General features: G+C 34.2%; 1 protein-coding gene across 1 annotated transcript in view; it reads left to right on the top strand.

The window, feature by feature from the left end:
- Window positions 1–19,916, top strand: part of PHF3 (PHD finger protein 3) — a 48,670-nt gene that overhangs the window by 15,994 nt on the left and 12,760 nt on the right. Inside the window, 5 exon segments of the mRNA XM_050316300.1 lie at window positions 2,885–3,046; window positions 4,262–6,080; window positions 15,842–16,166; window positions 17,202–17,379; window positions 19,647–19,797. Coding sequence (XP_050172257.1) covers window positions 2,885–3,046; window positions 4,262–6,080; window positions 15,842–16,166; window positions 17,202–17,379; window positions 19,647–19,797 — 2,635 coding nt within the window.

The raw sequence follows: 19,916 nt of genomic DNA, 5'->3' as shown, positions 1-19,916 counted from the left end.
TTACCTCCTCTTTCTTCAGAAAGTAAGGCTTGTTTTCCTTTTCCTCAGTTTTACATTACTAAAGAATTAAAAAATGGTCATGCTTTTGTTTTAGCACATGGAAAGTATTACTTTTAATTTACAAGTAAATTATTTTTATTGTATGTTATTCTGTTATTGTATAACTTATATAAAAATGAGTCAATAGTACAGCACAGTAGTTTGGAAATTTAGATACTTTACATGGAGAGACTCAAAACAGTAAGTTGAAGGTCAGTGGTGCCTTTTCCACTGTGTGGAAAATTCCACGAAATGCGATTTGTATTTTTCATATTTGCAGTCTATTCAGTTGTACACTGGTGTACAACTTTTTCTATTCAGATATGTTTTTTCTTTATTTTTTCTTTTATCTTTTATTCTTCTGATTTCTATATTTATTACTGAGATAATCTTTAGTTATTGGTTACTAAGATCATTTCTGTCTTTTTTATTTTTTTAAAGTTCTTTCTGGTTTTGCTTTTGTTAGTTTACTTTTCCCTGTTCTGTTTCTCTACTTCAACTTCTCTTTCATAATTTACTTTCCTAGTCTCCTCTCTATCTATTGCTGTTTTCTGTTACTTCTCAGCAGGGTCTGTGTCAAATGTTCCTCACCTGGGGGCCTCATGAGGCTGTCTGTACTAGCTGAGTTATAGCTCAGGTGGTTTGAAATTTGCAAGATTCTGTGTTTCAAGTTCCCCTGTAAAATTAAAGCTACTGCACAGAGTCTTGTAAGTATGAAAATGCTTTAATTCTAATATTTCAGACTGTAAATAGTAGACTGAATGTATCTCTTTTGTTATTAATAAAGGAGGGTGTATAAATTCAATAACTTGAGCAAGAGCATTGTAAAACCTGAGCCTCTAATGTCAGCCCTGAAATATGCTGCAGAGCTGTTTTAGAAGTTGTCTGAATAGTTTTTATTTTTCATGTTGTCTTTAGTAGCTTAGTTTATTTCTACATAGAAGAAACAAAATTAAATCTGAAAGGAGTCTCTTTTGTCACAGTTTGTTCCCAAAAACCAGTTTCATGTTTTGTAGGAACATTATGAGAAAACTAATACCAAAGTGAAGACCTGTTGGGAGTTCATAGTCTTTGGAAACATAAGAATGGGCAGCTGGAGTTAGGGTGAGGGTCCACCTTGTTCAGCTTGTCATCTTGGACAATAGCCATTATTAGATATGTAGGGGGAAATAGAGTCTAATGGGGCGGTTAAAATGTCATCTGTTTACCAGTGTGTCCTTCTCAGTATGTAGTTTATAGCAAATAAGTGATTAAGGAACACTGCTGAGCAGAGTAAGCCCAACATTATCAGTCCCCTGCAGCTTGTGTGTTGTATCTGTGTATGTCCATACACACGCACAGATGTAAAGGTGGCTCTGGTTTGGAAAGTGGAAGTTGCCAGTGTTCCACAAACACACTTTTCCTTGTAACTGCTGCATACAGTTCAGTAACTAAAAACGATGGGTGAAATAAAATGAATGATGATGAGTTGTCAGCTTAAGAAACTTCTGGCTTTCAGCTCCTGGCAGCCAGTCTAATTACAAAGATCCAGAGTGCTGGTTGCTGGGTGCCAAGGTCAACCCTTCCTTAAGAGGCTGTTAAAAAACTTCCTAATATTTGAACTTTTGACAAGTTGCTTGGTTGCTTTATTTTTTTAATTCTTCATGGCAGGTGATTGTAGACTTAATTTCAGTCTTGATAAACTTGATTATTCATCACTGTTTGTTTTTAGCAGTGTTTTACAGCTTCCAATTTTTGTTATTTTTGAAGTATGTAAAGCCATCACTAAAGCATTTTTTTTTTTAAGTTGCAGTAACATTAGACTTGAAAAGGAGCAGGAATTGACAGATTTTCTGAGATAAATTAAACCTTTGAATTTTTAGAATAATTTCTTGCTTATTTTTACTTCTGTGACAGGTGTATTAATTTATATCAGTTTTAAGGAAGCAATTGTTAGAATTATTTAGATGTCTTATATCTCTCATGTGAGTTTATCTTAAAAATGCTTCTAAGTAGGTACCTGAATAGTAAAAAAAAAAAAGGCATATTTGATTGTTTGGAGTCTCTGTTGTACTCGTCAGATCATCCTACATCCCAAGAATCACTTGGGTATTTGGCTTGATCTCACAAACTTTGCATCCCACGGGGACCAGGATTCATTAGTCACGCATAGGGTCTTGGGATAGGAGAGGTTACCCTTGCAGAACCAAACTTTAAGCAAGTGAGGAGAATGGCTCCTAGAATGGCCTGACTGCCTCTTAGGAAACCTGTTTTCAGGAGCAACCTCAGGGATCCTTCTCAGGTTAGTGGAGGATAAGAATTCACTGAAGACAATGTTCTCAGTCTCTCCTGGGAGACCAAGTGCTTGCTGCACTTAATGATTTTCCAAAAAGACATTGCAGATCACATATGTGATGTGGTTGGGACTTAAGACTTTTTAAATTGTATCCTGTGAGAAAACTGTGATTTTAAACTCTATGCACTCCTGGATCAGCTCTTTCTGCTGTTTACCTTTCTTCACTTTTTCTTAGGTGGGAAGGGACAGTGAGGGACAGCTGATCCTCTAAGACTGGGGACCTTCCTGTGGCAAAAAAAACCCCAAAAAATGTGAGTCCACACAAAAGCTATAAGGACTATCTACAGAAATTTTAAGCTTTGGGTGATAGCTTCTTCTACACTGAATCTACCTCACATGGGAATTTTCTGACCTGCCTTTCTTCATTTTTTTCCCCATTTTATTTGTTTTTAGATGTCCACTTTATTAATTTTTCCCTGCTTCTTACACTGTTTTGCTCAGAATTACAGCTGCAATTTTTTTTGATAATTTTAAGTTTTAGGCTCTTTCTTGTTTGTTTGTTTTTTCCAGTGATTGGTCTGGATGATACTATGGATGAAGAAGGAGTTAAAGAGAGTGGTAATGACACCCTTGATGATGATGAGCTTGTTTCACCTCACAGGAATTTGAGGAGTCGTGCTGAAGAAACATCAGTCACATCACCGAGGAAATCACCACGCTTAATGGCACAAGGTGATCATAGATAATATGTTTGCATGTTTGAAGTAAATTAAATCTTTACAATCCCACCCCCCAACATTTATAAATGTCAAGTAAAGGTTTGATATTTGGTTGTGTGAATTCAAATGCATACACTTCCCTTTTCACACACTGAAGCTAGAAGTTGGCATCCATATGGTATGGTTCAATTAGAATTCTTCTTTAATAAATACTTAATGTCTTCCTTATGCCTTGTGGTCCTTAAACTAATTTTTGAGATTTTGAAGCTTTTACCTGCATCAGATTAGCACTGTGGTTCCTCACCAACAAAAGCATGGTAGAGCTGAAAATCAACATTGGAATATTATGTTAGCATGTCTCTATTTCCAATTAAAATTTTGATTCTATTTGTTTTTATTTGGGTATTTTCTATTTGCTTTAAATTCCGTTATGGTAATTGCAGTTATTAAGTCTTTAATAAAAATATATCAATATACTTAATATTTTAATAAAATGTTTGAATTCTTTGTGATAGCAAATTGGTTATAGTTAGGGCTTTTTTAACTTGTTGAACTGGTGGAGTTATTTACCACTCTGCTTTTATCCCCTCTAGAGCAGGCTGAGTAAAAAGATAAAATTACTCAATATGGAGATCAAAATTTAAATAAGGGCCTGTGGTACAAAGCTGGTGAATATACTTTTTAAAAAAGGCACTGAAATGGTTTCTTGTTTAGGAAAGGTAAGAGATGTCATCAAATGAGATTGTGACTGGATCTCGGATTCATAGACTGTGTTCTCTACAAACATTTTAAACTTCATAGTTATATTTCTAATCGCAATAGAACTTGTGCAAAATTTGTTTGAGGCAGAAAAGATTGAATGGTAAAAGTACAGTTGGTTTTGATTGGCTTTTTATCGTATATTCTGTTTTATATATACTACTCAGAATTTTCATAGCCTTTAGAATAATTTTACATATAATTATTATAGAATTTACATATAATTATTATAGAGTAATAATAATATAGAATAATTGCTATAGAAGAATTAGATTTTATGTCCAAACTATGGCAGTGCAAAGTCAAAATGCAGGTATTTTGGGTTAGGGTTTTTTTTTTTTAAAGTTTAGTAAACAACTAAGTTCTCTTTGTGTCTAGTAACCTAAATCAGCTCTATTCTAGGTAAATCTTGTGTTTGCAAAGAGAAGGAAGCAGAAAAGCTAAGGCACTTTCCTTTTTCCCTTCCTAGAATCAGTACGGAGTCTCCGACAGAGTACGCTGGCCAAGCGTTCGAATGTTACTCCTCCTGTTAGTACCAAGAAATCATCTGTAAAAAGTGGATCTGCTCCAAAAAGTGGACAGAAACAAGAGAGAAGTCCAGTTAAAGAGACAGATGTTGCTGCACCCTTGAAAGTGGAGCAACCTAAAGAGGTTAGGCGTAGTGCAAGGCGATTAGGACAGATAGAAGGAACAGCGGCAGTAACAGCATCCCAAAATAATACAAAATGTCTGCCTAGTCCTGAAGATGTGAATGAAGTAAAGTCCGAAACCCTTGAGCAGGCAAAAGTTCAGGAAACATTGCAAGAGTTAAGTTGTGCTGATTTAACAGGAGCCTGTGTTCCTGCTGGAGAAACAAAGGAAATAGCAGAGGTTGCAACGAAGACTGAATCTGAGAATGCTGAGCCAGTTTGTTCAGTATCTGCAGATCCTGAAATGACTCCAGTTAAAAATGAGTCAAATGATGTGATTGATTCAATGGACTTGGGAAATTCTTCAGAAGAGAAGACTGATGATAATAAAGCAGAGGAATCAGAGAAGAAAACAGAAGAGTGTGATGAGATTGGAGTAACTGGAAAAGCTAATGATCCATTTAGTACTTGTGTGAATCCAAATGAAATTTGTGAGACCTTTTCAGATTTGTCCAGCTCTGTAAAAGAGGGGGTTGATTGTAGTTTAGGTTCCCACAATGTGGAAGTTCTTGATGAAAATATGTCAGTAAACAAATGTGTAACAGAAGCTGGAGATGATGACAAGGGAGTGGAGAAAACTGTAACTCCATCTGAGAAACTGTTGGACAGTACAGAGTTTGATAATAAAGACTTAAAAAGCAAAGAGTTGACTTCTGCTGACCCAGGAAATACTGTTTTAGAAAGCACTGTTCTTGACCAAACAAACCAAAACATACAGCAGCAGATCAGCAGTATTAAAGTAGAAGGCCCAGAGGCATTAAAATTTCAGGATGATGAGAAACAAATTAGCATTTCAACAAAATGTGAAAAGAACATTAGGCCCCGGCACAGTAAATCTGTAACACAGAATAAACAAAATGTGACTTCAGATACTCGGCAGAAATCGGGTACGGTGCAACAAGAAGTGATGCGTTCAAGAACGAGAGCTGGTGTTACTGCTTCGGGTCTTCACAGTCCATCTTCAGCAGGTCTGAAGCGCACTGCAGATGAACAAGAGAGTCATCAGCATCCAAATAACCCAGTTAAAATTAGGAAGAAACAATCTGATCTGAGTTTGAAAGCAAAGAGCTGTGTTTCAGGAGTGACCATAAAAAAGCAGACTAATACAATGCTGAAGAAAATACCCCGAGCCCAGGCTTCTGGGCAAGCACAGAAGTCATCAGTTCAAAGAGCAAGTGAGAAATCTCCTACTCATCAAAGCTGTTCTAAAGATACCCACCACTCTGCGCATTCATTGTCAGGGCATGTTTCAAATCTTGGTCAGAAGCAAACCCACGGGCAGAAACACCAGTTTGCAACTGGGCTAAAAACAAATAACTCCACAAAGGAAGAGACAGAGACAAAAGATCACCCTGTTGTGGAACATCTGAAAGAGGATGATAAAGAAAAAAACAAATCCAAAAGAAATGATAAGACTCTCCAACCTCGCCAGAGAAGAAGTAGCAAAAGTCTTTCACTTGATGAACCTCCGTTGTTCATTCCAGATAACATTTCAACTGTTAGAAGGGAAGGCTTGGAACATACCTCTGCTAGTGAAAGTAAACATGTTTGGGTGCCCAGCAAGCAGTGTGGCTTTTGCAAAAAGCCACATGGCAACAGGTGTGTGTGGCTTTGTGTCTTAGGAATTTATTGTTGGTCTCGAAAGATAATTTTTCTTTTCCTCTCTTACCAAATGTTTCATGCTGCTGGTGCCAAAACAAAAAGTCATAGCCTTGTAATGGAATAATGGAAGCCTCTGTGTCGTACTGTCAGTTAATTTCCTTTGCACTCATACACTTTTTTTTGGTGTTTTAAATAGAGCATTAGAAACTGGTTTGGTCAAGAAGTTTGAATATAAATGATTTATTATATGAATATATTTTTTGATGAATGTATAATTCTGCTATGCTGTTAAATTATGCACTTTAAACTTGACTTTATTCATAGAAAGGAAATGAGACTAAGATATCTGTGTTCCAGATTGTAATTTCCTTCTTTCCAGAGACCTCTTAAGTTGAAGGATCATCATCAACCAAAAAAAAAATCAAATAGTTGTTTACATGTGATTTTTGTCTGGTACTAGTACAATTCTAATACTTAGAGATTCAGAGGGTTTTTTTTAATTTATGTAATCATTTCTGTGAGGCTTTCATGTAACAGTAATTAAGTAGTTGGCAGGAGGTGGGGAGAGGAGAAAGAACATCATTCTCGAAAAAAAACCCATAAAACATCCATGTGGCCATATCTGAAAATGCCTTTAAACCTAATGATGAGGGGGTTTTCATAGTTGCAGTTCTACCTGCTAGCTTGCCTTTGTTTTTTTAATATCAGATTGAAGATGATTGTGATTAGTCCTTTTCTCATGTGAAAGAAAGTTTTAATAGTAATTTTCAGTGACTGTGCTTTAGAACTTCCTACGTCACAGTGAAATATGGAACAATTACCTTTGGTGCCTGAAGGTTTTTCTTAGCATTCATAGTATTTAAGAAGAACCCTTGTTAACTTTGACTTACTGTATCATACTTGATTAACAAACACCTTAAAATTTATTTACTGTGCAGCTATAATGACTACATCAGTGTGGCCTATGGAAAGAATTAATACTAGGTTTGCTGGATATTTTTAAAGCAAAATATACATATTTAAGATTGAAACTTCTTGATACCTGTTGAAAATTTAGCTTTGAATTGAACTTGTCCTGCATTCTTTCTATTTCTTCTAGTATTTTAAACATTCTATGGGTTTTCTTTTTTGAATGTCTTGTTGATGTTCAGAAAGTCTTGATTTTTGTTACTAAATGGTTCTAAGTGGTATGGGAAGGTGCTTCAGTGACTCTGAACTAAATCTACTTATTTTAGTTTATAAAGTCAAAGTAATGTTACAGAAGGTACACATATGTGCATTGATACAGTCACTATTAAATGCAATAAACCCAATTTTGCATTGCCAGCTCTTAGTGCTGCCAGAATTGTGTAGTGGATGAATCACCAGCTGAGGTTGGATTGAGAAAGTCCATGAGTTGCCACAGATGGTGATTATGGGTATCCTCACTTTTGTAATGTCAGTCTTAAGTGTTTTAGGGTTTTTATATTGTAATTGTGTTATTTTATGTGTTTGCATTGCAAAATGACACAACCGACCCTTTCAGCAGAAGATTAGATATGCTAAATGTAGAAAGATATTTAGTACATGAACACAGAATTTTTATATATAGAATGCAAATGAGACAATGTGAAGAAACATGCAGTATTGAGCCCTGTGCCTAATAACAGAAGATTTAAGACTGTCAATGCAGAACTTTTTATCTCACTAGTCTTTAATACTGAAGTTTTAATTTGTTAAAATTACTTTTATTTTATAGTTGTATGCTTCAAATAACTGAAACCTTTCAGATTCACTTGCTATCATTAAGATACAAGAGGAAACAAAACTTTTATCTCAAGTGCCTTGGCATTTTGTCCTTGTTTAATTACTGGTGGAAGAATAAGAAAACACTTCCAGTGCAATGCAAAAGAGAAAAAGTGTAAGATGATAACTTTCAATTCTCTCTTGGAAAACCATCAAAACTATCAACGTTACTGTAGGGAAAGGTTTTTTCATTCGCTTTTTGGATTACTTTTCAAGGAGTTTTTGTTTCCCTTTTGAAACAACTTAGCTAGCCTCTTTCCCTTTTTTTCTCTGTTTACTGTATAAGGGAAAATGAGAAAGTGTGAGTCACAAATACTGTCAGACTGCTGTAGGTTCAATAAGTGTCAAGGGCAGAGCTAAGATCTGAAAACACATGTGTGGTTTTATCCTGACTATGGTTATTTCAACTTTGAAAATTCTTATCCATGTAGTGATACAAATGACTTGCAGAAAAAGAAGTTGAACTGAAGTTGCAGGCCTGAATTGAGAAATAATGTTCAAGGAGCTTTGCAGTCTGTCATGTTAATGTTACATGCTTAAAATTCAAGGTGCAGCACAGTAGTCACTTGAATCTTTTTATATTACCTGTAATAAATGCAAAGCCACTAACTTGTTGCTGTAGTACCAAGCTTGGAAAATTGATTCAGGTAACGTAATGTCAGGTAATTCAGGTAATGTCTGGAGATAAATGTCATCACGTGTACAGATTTTTTTTCTTTGTGTACAGATTTCCCAAAGGGCCATGCTTATGCAGACCTTACATGGCCCCAGAGTAATCTTACTGTGCCTGCTGGAAGCCCAGTAGAAGGATGGTACTTGTATGTTGTTTTACTTCACATCAGCACCTGAACATTGGAGTCAATTTATCTTTTTAGGAATACATGCAATAATTTACTGGCTACATGCAAAGTCAAAATATGCTTCCCTTGCACTGCAGATACAATGGATTTGGCTGGGAAATGAGGAATCCCATTTTACAGACATTCAAATTGCATGATCAAAAAAGTTCACAAGTTATAACATCTTGCTTTGTAAGAGACGATTCCTGTTTTCTTAATAGATCATCATTCTTTTGCACCTGGGCTTTGAACAATGACTATTCATACTCTGTTTTCCACTTGCCTTTGAGTTGATAGCTGTTATCAGCAGAGCTGTTTTGTATCTATCTTTTCATTAAATATTGAATGATTAAAGATCTTTAAAGGTAGTTGAATTTTTAAAAGAATATTTAATTTCTTGGTATAGGGGTAAATGAAGATAGCACTTCTACAGACATTGAGAAATCTACTAATGTAAGATTTTTTTGTATGCATTGTATGCATCCTTCTGGTGTAAGGGCTTATGTTATAAATTTCTCTGGTTTTCATTGTAGATATTCAAGTTCTCTGCAGGCTGGGGGCTAAATAATTCCTTTTTTGTACAAAACCTTACTAATGTTTTTCAGATTATCTCCCATGTCTGTAGTCTGTCTTCTTTAAGAGAATAATTCATAGTACATAACTTGATATACTGTTTCTAAGCAAAGTTTCTATAAAGCATTATCTCAAGGAAAATTTGTAACTTTTAATTTGTTGCTAGTGACTTCCTCTTTTGATTTCTACAATTCCAAGTAAGATATTTTTTTTTAATAGACTGTGAGAGTTTGAGGATTCTCTTTTTTGTGGTTTTTTTTCTGATCTTGTTTTGTTGTTGCTTGAGATTTGATCATGCAATTTGTGTGGTCAGATGCAAACTGACCTTCTCAGACCTCACATAAAAATTAACTGACGTAGGACTGGAGTTTTACTTCGGATCTTCCTTTCCCCACATTTCAACTCTGCTTTAATATAGAGGAAAAGTTAGTAATGTTGTAAAAGGTAATTTATTGGGAAGTGCAGAGGTTAATGTAGCAAAGAAACAGTATTTCTGATCTCTTGCTTTGCATGTCATCATTAAAAAGTTTCTTCACAAATGTAATGCAGAAAAGTACTTTGGCTGATGGATGAAGTTTAAAAAAAAATTGGAAACTGGTTTTTCCTGTAGTAAGGATTAATTGTTAGGGCATTTGTATTTTGAAAATAGTGCTAATTGTCAGTAAACTATATTGTAACCAGGTTATCATACACTTTGCATAGTCAATACAAAAGAGTGGTTGAGGAAAGAGTTTAAGGCTCCAAACTTATTATGATCCTTTAAATTATATGTGCACTTTTTTTTTTTTTAGGGTGGATCATATATAGCAAATGATTTGTTGTGAGAACATTCATGACAAGGAACAATAATTATAATAATGATGGTTCTTTAGTTCTAGTAAATGTTCGTTGAATAGTATGAATATGCTAAACTGCAGATTATGCAAGATGTCATCAGTTTACAGTTATGGATGATGCTTTTAAGTTATCTGTCTCTGTTACTGCTTTCTTCCACTATGAAAAGACTTGCAGTATTAAAAGCTACCTTGCTTGTCCACCCACACCTGAATGACAGTATAAACAAAATAGCATTGTAATGTATAATTAACAAAAGGAAGGATTCCACTGTGATTTTTATTTCCAGTTATATAATTGTATTAGTAGACTTTATACAGCTTACATTACTATGCTACAGTATTAGTAGGATTATTATTAATACCAGTAGCATTAGGGAATCAGGCAAATGGATACCATAAGTTGTCTAAAATAGAGTTTTATAAAAGATGTGCATAAATATAAACTACTTATAAATGCAGTTTATAGATTGTATGACACTGATCCTACAAGATGCAACATGTGGATAGAATCCACTGGTAATGGAACTTCCCTTAGTGATGTTTTTTTGGTATAGATTTGTCAATTATTTTTAGGAAATGTACTCATTTTTTCAGTGTTTTTGGGAAGCTCAGTGGCTTTGATTTTGCTCTTTGGCATGTTTCATGGATTTACCTTTAGCTGAAAAAACATAAAGTTGCATGTCTTCCTCCTGCTTCCATTTTGGAGAGGTTCCTATAATATGAAAAGCAAAGAAAATTATGCCTTTAAGAAAGAAAAGAAACTTATATTGCGTAAAAGTTGGGTTATTGAAATTTAATACTTAGGAAATTAATTTGCAGCGTCTTTTTCTATGCTGCTGACAGTGTTTACTTGAGATTGGTTGTTTGTTCTAGAAGATCAGAACCTGAAAAATCGTGTCTTCTGTGTTACAATTTGTCAAAAAGCAAGTGGGACTGCTCCGACAAGACTGTTTTTTGACAGAGCTTTGAATTTGAGCTATACTACTTCACTGGTGTGGAGCATATGCTCTGCTAAGGCTGACATGCCATTAATATCTTCTCAACTAACCTTGTAAATAAGTTGAAGGAAAAACAGTTACTGCCTTGCAGTGTCTATTCTTTAACATTGACTGCACTGTAGCATCAGTGCAGCTGAGACACTGTTGGAATGTTAATACAAGTTTACAACAGATTTTGTAGAAATTTGGTGAACCTTTAGGGAGGGAGATGCTGGTGGAATGTGCTTTAAATACTCAAGTCTTGAAAAAGTGTGTGAACAGTGGTTTTACTCCTGTATGAGTTTGGGGTTGAAGTGATGTTTTGAATAGTTGGGTTTCAACCTATGCTGTGTACCACAAACGTGAAGGAGTAAAGAGAAGCAATAAATTATTTTCTGTGACAATGCAACTTACATTATTAATTATTCTTAAAATACTGATTACTGGCTCACACTGAAACTACTCTGAAAACTCCCAATTTTTTGTCTTTTATTTTACTCTAAAGTTTAGCAGCTTTACAGCAAAAAATTGTTTTATTGATAAGATGGTTTCTACCCATTTTATGGTAATGAATTTCTCTGGAAACATGCTCCTATTACTTAAATAAAATTTACGTAAGTTAATTTTAAAACATGGCCTGTATATTTAGAAAATAAATCAAACCTGAGTTCTTCATCTAATGAATGGATTTACTTTACTACGAATAACACACCAAAGAAAGGCTTTCAATCAAAAGAGATGTTTCATCTGTTGCTTTCTGGTTTTAAGGTGCCTCTTTTCATGCTGATATGTGGACTCCAAAGGGGATTCTTTAAAGGAATGAAGCAATAACATGCTCTGTGCAAAGTAATAGTACTGTCTGAGTTATAGTACTGTCTGCTTTCACCTGTCAGTTCTTTTTAAATTTTTCTTTAAAAAATTTTTTATATTAAAGTCCAGTGAAAGGAATTCTGTTATTGAATGTGACATGATTTAATATTTTAAAACACATTTTTCTTTCTCTTTCAGCTTTACATCTTCCAATCCAGCCTTACAACATGGGTAAAAGTCCTGCACTTCAAATTTGAAGCAATCTGCAGTCAGAAACTTTGATGTTTTGCTAGTCCAAGATATCAGAACCTCTTCAGTCAAAACTGACAACTGTGCAAGAGGACATCCTTGATCCTTCAAGCCAGGCTTCAGTTTCTCTTGACTCCCCTTTTTAGTCTTTGAACATTACCCATGACACAACCATATAATTGCTGTTACAAATCATAGTTTTGTTTTGTGTGCAAATGGGTGAGAAGACAAAGATGTAAAAGTAACCTTATGGTAAAAAGGGTTATTTACATTACTGGTATCAAAATCAGTATGTTCTCTCACAACCTCAAAAGTTGCAGTCTTGCAGATCACTACCATGGAAAAAAACAACTAGTAGAAATAGTGAAGTTTTTTAGGCAGGCAGCACCAGTATTTTTATTACCATTTTGTGTAACTAGGTTTATAACAAAACAATTGTAAACATTACATTCTGTTTTATGGTACAGGCTACATGGACATTTCCTGATTCTCTTTGTAGTCTTGATTTCTGAATCCTGAACTCTGAAATTTTACTGTGTGTGTTAAAATATAGTGTCATTGCATTGAACCCTTGTTGTGAAGACTGTAATGAAACCAAATGAATATTTGATCTTCCATAGTTTGCTTAAGATGGCTTGAATGACATCTGTCAGTCTTGGTGTATAGTCTTAGAGAAGAACGATCTTTTCTGAGATGAATTAATTCTAGGGTTTTTTGACTTTTGAAAATTTTATTATTTATTTTTTATCTTAAATTAATTTTTTATTAAAATAACTTAAAATTATTATTTTTATCTTAAAATAAAGATGTAAGACTGGATGCCTATTCTGGTGCCTTACTTAAATCATACACCATCTCTATTGCCCCCTTATTATGTGTGAAATAAGCTGAAAAATTCCATGTGCTGTCAGTTTAAAGTTGAAGTTGTGCAGCATCTTACGTACTTTAGTCTCATCTCTTCTGCAAATGAAGTCCATTTTCTAAATATTAAATCTGAAGTTTGTTTTGGTTGATGAAGGCTGCAATCTGTCTTCCTTATTTAACAAATTAGTCTCTGATGCCTGAATTTACAAACTGGTGAAAAAAACCCATATATTTTAATAAAATTTCAATTAGTAGCAGTTGTGGCTTCCTTCTATTTTTGAACTAAAAGCATTAATTCCTTATTACATCAAAATACCCTTTAAGTGGGAAGCACCTGACTGTATGCTTTGATCTTATTTCAGCTTTGCAGAAAATTTAAATTGTGGAATATCTGCACCTGGTTTTGGTGTTCCCAGAGCTTTCCTAGTATTTTCTTGCAATGGTACAAGATGTGTCCTGTGTAAAGCCATCTGCTTGTGGACCCTTGCAGTTGTGAAATAGGCACTCAAACTATATATCCTGCCCTTACATGTTTGGCTCTAGGCTCTCAGAAAGGAGCAATCAGCTTTGTGTAGAAGTCCCATCGCTTCTTTCTTGTTTTTCTGTTGTGCTTTTGAATTCTATGATATTTCTCTGGTAAGACCATCAGAAGTAATTGTCCCCTGCTGTTACCTTTCCTGTATTTACACTTTGCTGGAATGTGAATCTGATGAGATATTGACAAAATGTGAAGGAACGTCTGCCTTCCTAATTGAAATTATGAAGTAGATGGACAGATACTGTTTGCTAGGGACCAGTAATACTACAAACGTACTTGCAGCTCAGAAAAAGAAATAAATTAAAAATGAGAAAATAGTTTTCTTCACAAACTACATTAAAAACCGGTTTCTTCAAATCTAACAAACAGCATCATAGGCTTTTTCTCAGTCTGCTGGAAATTTAAAACTTCTCAGACTCGTTTTACATCAAAATATTATTTTCTTCAACAGAATTTAATCCTGATGCATTTTGAGTAGGGAAGGACAGAACATAAGGATACAGTTTTTCTTTCTGTTCTCTTGTTTCAAGCGTCTCCTGTTAATAAGAATTCTCATCTCTTGAGATAGCAGTATTGTATTCTTGAATACAACATCTGCATCAAACCACCTGGAACATTTATTTGGAGTTCTGGAGAATCAGAGTTGCTCTAAATATTACCCTTTATAATATTTATATGATTTTGCTAAGTTGGTAAGTCAGCAGATCTTAGCCTGAATAGGGACATACAGAGGTTAGGAATCATGTTCTTTAGAATTGTCTTACAGAAGAGATTTATAAGGTGTTAGATTAAAGAAATGGGGTTTGCAGGTCAGTGTATTTAACTTGTTAAATATATTGCTGAAACAAGCCGTTTTTCTTTAATTACTTTTTAAATCAGGTCTCTCTTCTATGGAATTCAAAAGCTAGGGCTTCAGTAAATAATTTTTCAGTATTAACAAAGAACTTGTAGTTTTCATAATACACTTGAACTCTTTCTAGATTTTCTTCAACCAGACTGTATAACAGTCTATATCTTTAATATAGTTTATGTAAATAAAAAACAAAATGAAAACAAGAAATGAAACAAAATGGAAAAAACCAAAACAAAACAAAAAAAATATAAAAGGGGAAAGAAAATGTAAGTGGATAATGCAAGAGATATTCCTACATCATTTGAAAGCATTTGTTTATGGTGCCAGATTTGTTATTATAAGAGGGAATTTTAAAAAGACATACCCTGTAAGTCTGAAGTAGGGTTTTTGAGGTGTATAGGCTGTAACTTCTTCACAAATTCCACATCCATCACAAATAGTTGCACTGGAAACTGTACCTATGAGTGCAGTGAGTTACTGGTGATACGTGATGAAGTTTTCAAAATACTTCCACAAAATAGTCAGAAATTGTTATTTTAGACTAAGTTATCTTTACAGCACTTTGAAAATGTTATCCATATCTAAAGTTGATTCTGCTTTTAAAATAATGAAACAGTTGACTTGTGAGTTGAGAGGTGTCCTTTAAATGGTAGTTATTTTAGTGTTTGAAACATTTTTGATTCAAAACTAATAACTATTTAACTGATCAGCACAAAAGTGCTGTACCTTATTTAGAACAAAATAAAATAAAACAGTCACTGCAAACTGGACTGATGGTATTGGAAGCCAAACTCCAGGCCCCATATTCACCAGTAAAGAGAATAAAAAGTAACTTCCTAGAAATAATTTAGTAATAATGGTCTAAGGAATATGTAAAATACCAACTAATTTAGAATAGGTTGCTGTGGCTCTGATAAATATATTTGTCAAAACACCTAAAAACCTTGTACTGTTGGAAGTTGCCAGTTGATACATTTGTGATGTTAAGGTGACGACCACATTTGAAGGAAAGCAGGGATAATACGATCTTGCAAGGGAATTTTCAAATATTTTCAAACAAGTTTACTAGTTCTGAGAGTTGGTGTAGTTTCTTTTTTCCTTTTTTTTATTAAACTTTCATATGAACTTTAATAGTAGTTTGAAAAAAAAAAACTTGGTAGGATTTGGGGACAAACTACATAAATATAATGAGGTTTTGATAGTTTCTTGGACTACTGTAAAAGGCAAAAAGGCCAAAACTAATATTTCTCAGGAAGATCATACCATGTCGTAAGGCTGGAGATGGATGTAAAGCTACAAAGAAAATCACTTGCCAGGTAAGAACAAATTGTTGAGATGCACAAATCAGACCAAGTGTGGTATATTCTGCTGAAGTTGCTGTATCTTGTAGTCTTCTTTCACACTTTTCACTGACATGTCTTATTTTGTTTTCAGGTTTATGGTAGGTTGTGGTAGATGTGATGATTGGTTTCATGGTGATTGTGTTGGACTGAGCCTTTCTCAAGCACAGCAGATGGGTGAAGAAGATAAAGAGTATGTGTGTGTGAAATGCTGTGCTGAAGAAGATAAAAAAATGGAGTGTTTTGATCAAAATGTACCAGATACTCCAATGAAACTTGAGCATAGAGAAGAAAAAGCAGTTGAGTGTGAAAAACTGGGGATGTCAAAGCAAACACCTGCTTGTAACCTAAACACGACAACTGAAAAAACAAAGCAGATGGAGGACACTGGGAAGCACAAAGTCAAAATCTTCAGACGGGTGAGTCTTATTTAATGCTTTAAGTTCTCTTAATTACTGGGGTTAGAAGGTGTTTTCCTGTCCTATTGCCAGTTAATAGATCATGTTTCAAAAATCTTTGTGAATCTAATTTAAAACTTCTCTTTTTTATTGTCAGAGTTACTTCATTTTCTAATTGGCATGACTTCTTCAAGACGATACTGCTAAACTCTTCTTATATTTGAACAGATTTATGTGCATTTAAATGTGTATAGAATATCCTAAGTTGGAAGGGGTCCACAAGGATCATTGAAGTCCAACTCCTGAATGTGTATATTAAACTATACATACAGGGGTATATAGAAGTGGTGAATAACTTAATGCGTTTTTCTTCCAGATTTCTAAATTTGTTATAGGACATCTGGCAATTTATGTTATAAACTGCAGATATATTAAATATCTTTAAAGCAATACGACAACAGTATTTTCCTTTTGATTGTTTTTACTTCAGATTGTGTGTAGAGGAAAATGCCTAATGCTTTAATTTGGGCAGTTCTACTTTTTGTGTCTGATTTTACTAACCAAAGAATAATTTGCAAAGAGTATTGACACAACTCTTCAGTCTTTTAGTATATAGTATCATATTCATGATAACAAAATCATCAATACTTCTGTCTTATTTCTGAATAGTAGTATTGAAATTCTGACATGTAAACTGTTTTTAATTTTGGTTTACATATGCTTTCTAAATATCAGTGATATCTGTGCATATGTGGCTGAAACTGGTTAAGGGATGTTCATTTGTGTCCCTGACGTATTAAAATAAAACATAGTGGTTTTTCAATACAGAGCTTAAATGCAGATTGTCTGTGTTGTTTCTTCAACCAGTATTTAAAAGAGACTGCAATGCTTGGCAGTAATTTGGAATTTTTTCAATAACTCTTTAGAAAATATTATATGATGGTGCATACATCCCGGGTATATATTATACGTATAAAAAGAAAAATATGTAGCAATTACGTGGTGGTTAATTGTAGCATTCGGTAGCATGCTAACATGTGTTAATGTTTATTTCAGGAATCTGGTGATGGGAAGAACTTGTCAGAGCCCAGAGACTTGGATACTAAAAAAGGGCAGCATGTTCCTCCTCGGAAGGGACCACAGACTGGTGTAATTCCTCGGCGGTCCCCTGAAGATAAAAATGAAAAAATAAGTAAAGAATCCCTTAGTATGGCAGAAAGGTCCACAAAATCAGGTACCGAGGTTTGGTGAAGTACCTATATGTACAGTAAAGGATGATAACTTTCTTTATAGTATCAGTTTTTCAAACCACACTCTGTAGTGGAAGTGATCTGGAGAGCTGTTTGTTCCCATGATGTTAATGATCTTTATTTCTTTTCTTTCTTTTTTTTTCTTTTTTTTTTTTTTTTAGTAGGTAAATGCTTCCTATGTAGATGTGTATTTCCTGTTTCAATAGTACAGGATGCTCACGTAGTCAAGAGTGGGAGAAAAGTACACAGACATCTCTGTATTAAACTTTATTTCACATTGCATGAGACTTTGAAATACTCTTCCATAAAATACTATGAAATACTTTGTGTATATAAAAATATTCTAATTTCTGTATGAATTATATTTTGACTTACTGATATATTTTTCACAAATTGTCAATTTTATCAACTCATTTCATAGGGGAACACTATATTGCATGCTGAGTCATCAGATTTTTATTTAAATTTTATTTGAAAGGTTGTAGGAACGTATTTCCCCTCCCAGCAGCCTCTATCTTCTCCCCAGCTCCCTTCCAGGAAGCATTATTCTTCTAAGGTCGTGATAATGCAAAATTGTTGTCGTTTCAAACTGAAATCTCAGCAGCAAAGCTAGTGAGATTCTGTGTGAGAACCATCTTTAATTCCTAGACTCAAGCCTTGAATTTTTGTCTCAAAAATACATAATTCTGCTCTTCTGTTTCTTGGCCAATGCCAAGTACATTCTAGAAACTCTTATTAGAGTTGAAAATATCAGCATTAAATGTAAATCTAAATGTAAATATTTTATACTGACAATACAGTGACAATTTCAGAATAGAAGTTAATTTCAAAATCATTTCTAGAAAGAGAGGGCACTTGGTAGTCTCATTTACGATGGTTAGCATTAATGTAAAGCAGCACGTTTGTCTTAATATGTTAACTGCTTTGAATTATGCTTATAATGGCATTGTTTATTGCTAATCTTGCCCATTACTTGCCTGCTGTGGGACTTTGTTATCAGATGGTTGAAATGTTACTAAAGTGTTCCTGGCATGTGAAGGTTTTCCGTTTCCCTTGGCTCTGTCAGGCTACAGTTTTTTGAAAGGTTTTAGTCCAGTTCTTCATCCTTCTGAGGAGGAGGAGATGAGCAAAAATATGTATTGAGGAAATAAAAGCATTTTTAGAGCTGCTGTACTTAACAAGGCCAGCATAGGAACACTGTAGATCACAGCACAGAATGGCAGAAGAGCTCTTAGGTCTGCAACACCTTGCAGGCAAAGAAAGGGAAGTTGGTAATTTTGATTGGATTCAGAGTTGGATTCATGAGAGTTGATCCACCCACACTGTCTACCCAACAGAAAAGAAAATCTACCTTTCTATAGGCACTTGAAAATATAGTCAAGTTTGCTTCTGGTGTTAATGCATTCTAAGTTGCACTCAGTAGCAGAAAGTAATAATAAAGACTTCTTTTTGCAATCAAACTCTCCAGTTAGATCTTTATTGGTCTTCAGTTTGTTTCTTTTTCCAGAGCAGAAAATGAAAAAAAATAGTATTATTTATTTCCCATTGCTTTCCTAAATAGAAGGCTACTGCTCAAAATTAGTGATGTGTTCATAATGCTGAGACAGATGACCTTTCAGTTGACACTCTGAAAATTAGTAATTTTGCTTTAATGATTTTAATTTGGTTAACTTATCCATTATTTGTATCATTTGTGACACAGTTCTTATAATGACCTTGTTTTAATAGTGTTCTGAGTCAGAAGCTGAGATTATTATAATTGAAATAATTTTCATGACTGACAGATACAGAAATGCTAAGTTAAATGAAAAATGGGATTTTAAAGTAAAACTTACTATGCTTATGATATGTGCTTCGTAGTATATTATTTCTCAGTTTATTCGTTGAAAAATTCATCTATGCTGTTTTAAAAATTCAAGAGTCAAAAATCTTACTTAAGATTAAACTAATAAACCCTGGTCATCTTGGTTTAGTGTAGAAGAAAATACCTTAAATCAAAGGGCGTTAGTCCTGTTTGTTTCTGCCAAGGAAGCTTTTTTTCTGAATTAATCTAAGTAACACACAAACCAAAACAAAGAAGAAAAACACCCTCAACCTATCAAAACCGATCTACCCTGTGGCTCCATTCCTTCTTTTTGAAGGTCAGTTCTTAGCAGTTTAAAAATAAAACTTCATGACAGTAACTCCAGCAACAGTGAAAGTTTATAAAAGTGGCTTGAGAATTTTATAATTTTCAACTCTGTTTTTATAGGTGTTCATGAGAAACAAGAAATTAAGAAAAAGAAAAATGAGAAAGGATCCATTAGTGCAACACACTTGCCAGCTGTGCCAGCTTCCAAACCTTCTGCTGATCAGATAAGACAAAGTGTCAAGCAGTCTCTTAAAGAAATTCTGATGAAAAGGTAAAAATATATTAATAAATTATTAATCTGTGTTTGGAAATATTTTCATTTGGAAAGCAGAGGAAAAATATTAATTATTTGGAAGCATTTGGTAATTTTTGCCATTGTGTTTTCTCACA

This window comes from Myiozetetes cayanensis, unplaced genomic scaffold (genome assembly GCF_022539395.1).
Source record: "Myiozetetes cayanensis isolate MyiCay16 unplaced genomic scaffold, myiCay2020 scf2-11, whole genome shotgun sequence".
Taxonomy (NCBI): Eukaryota; Metazoa; Chordata; class Aves; order Passeriformes; family Tyrannidae; genus Myiozetetes; species Myiozetetes cayanensis.
This window is presented reverse-complemented; position numbering and strand designations above follow the sequence as displayed.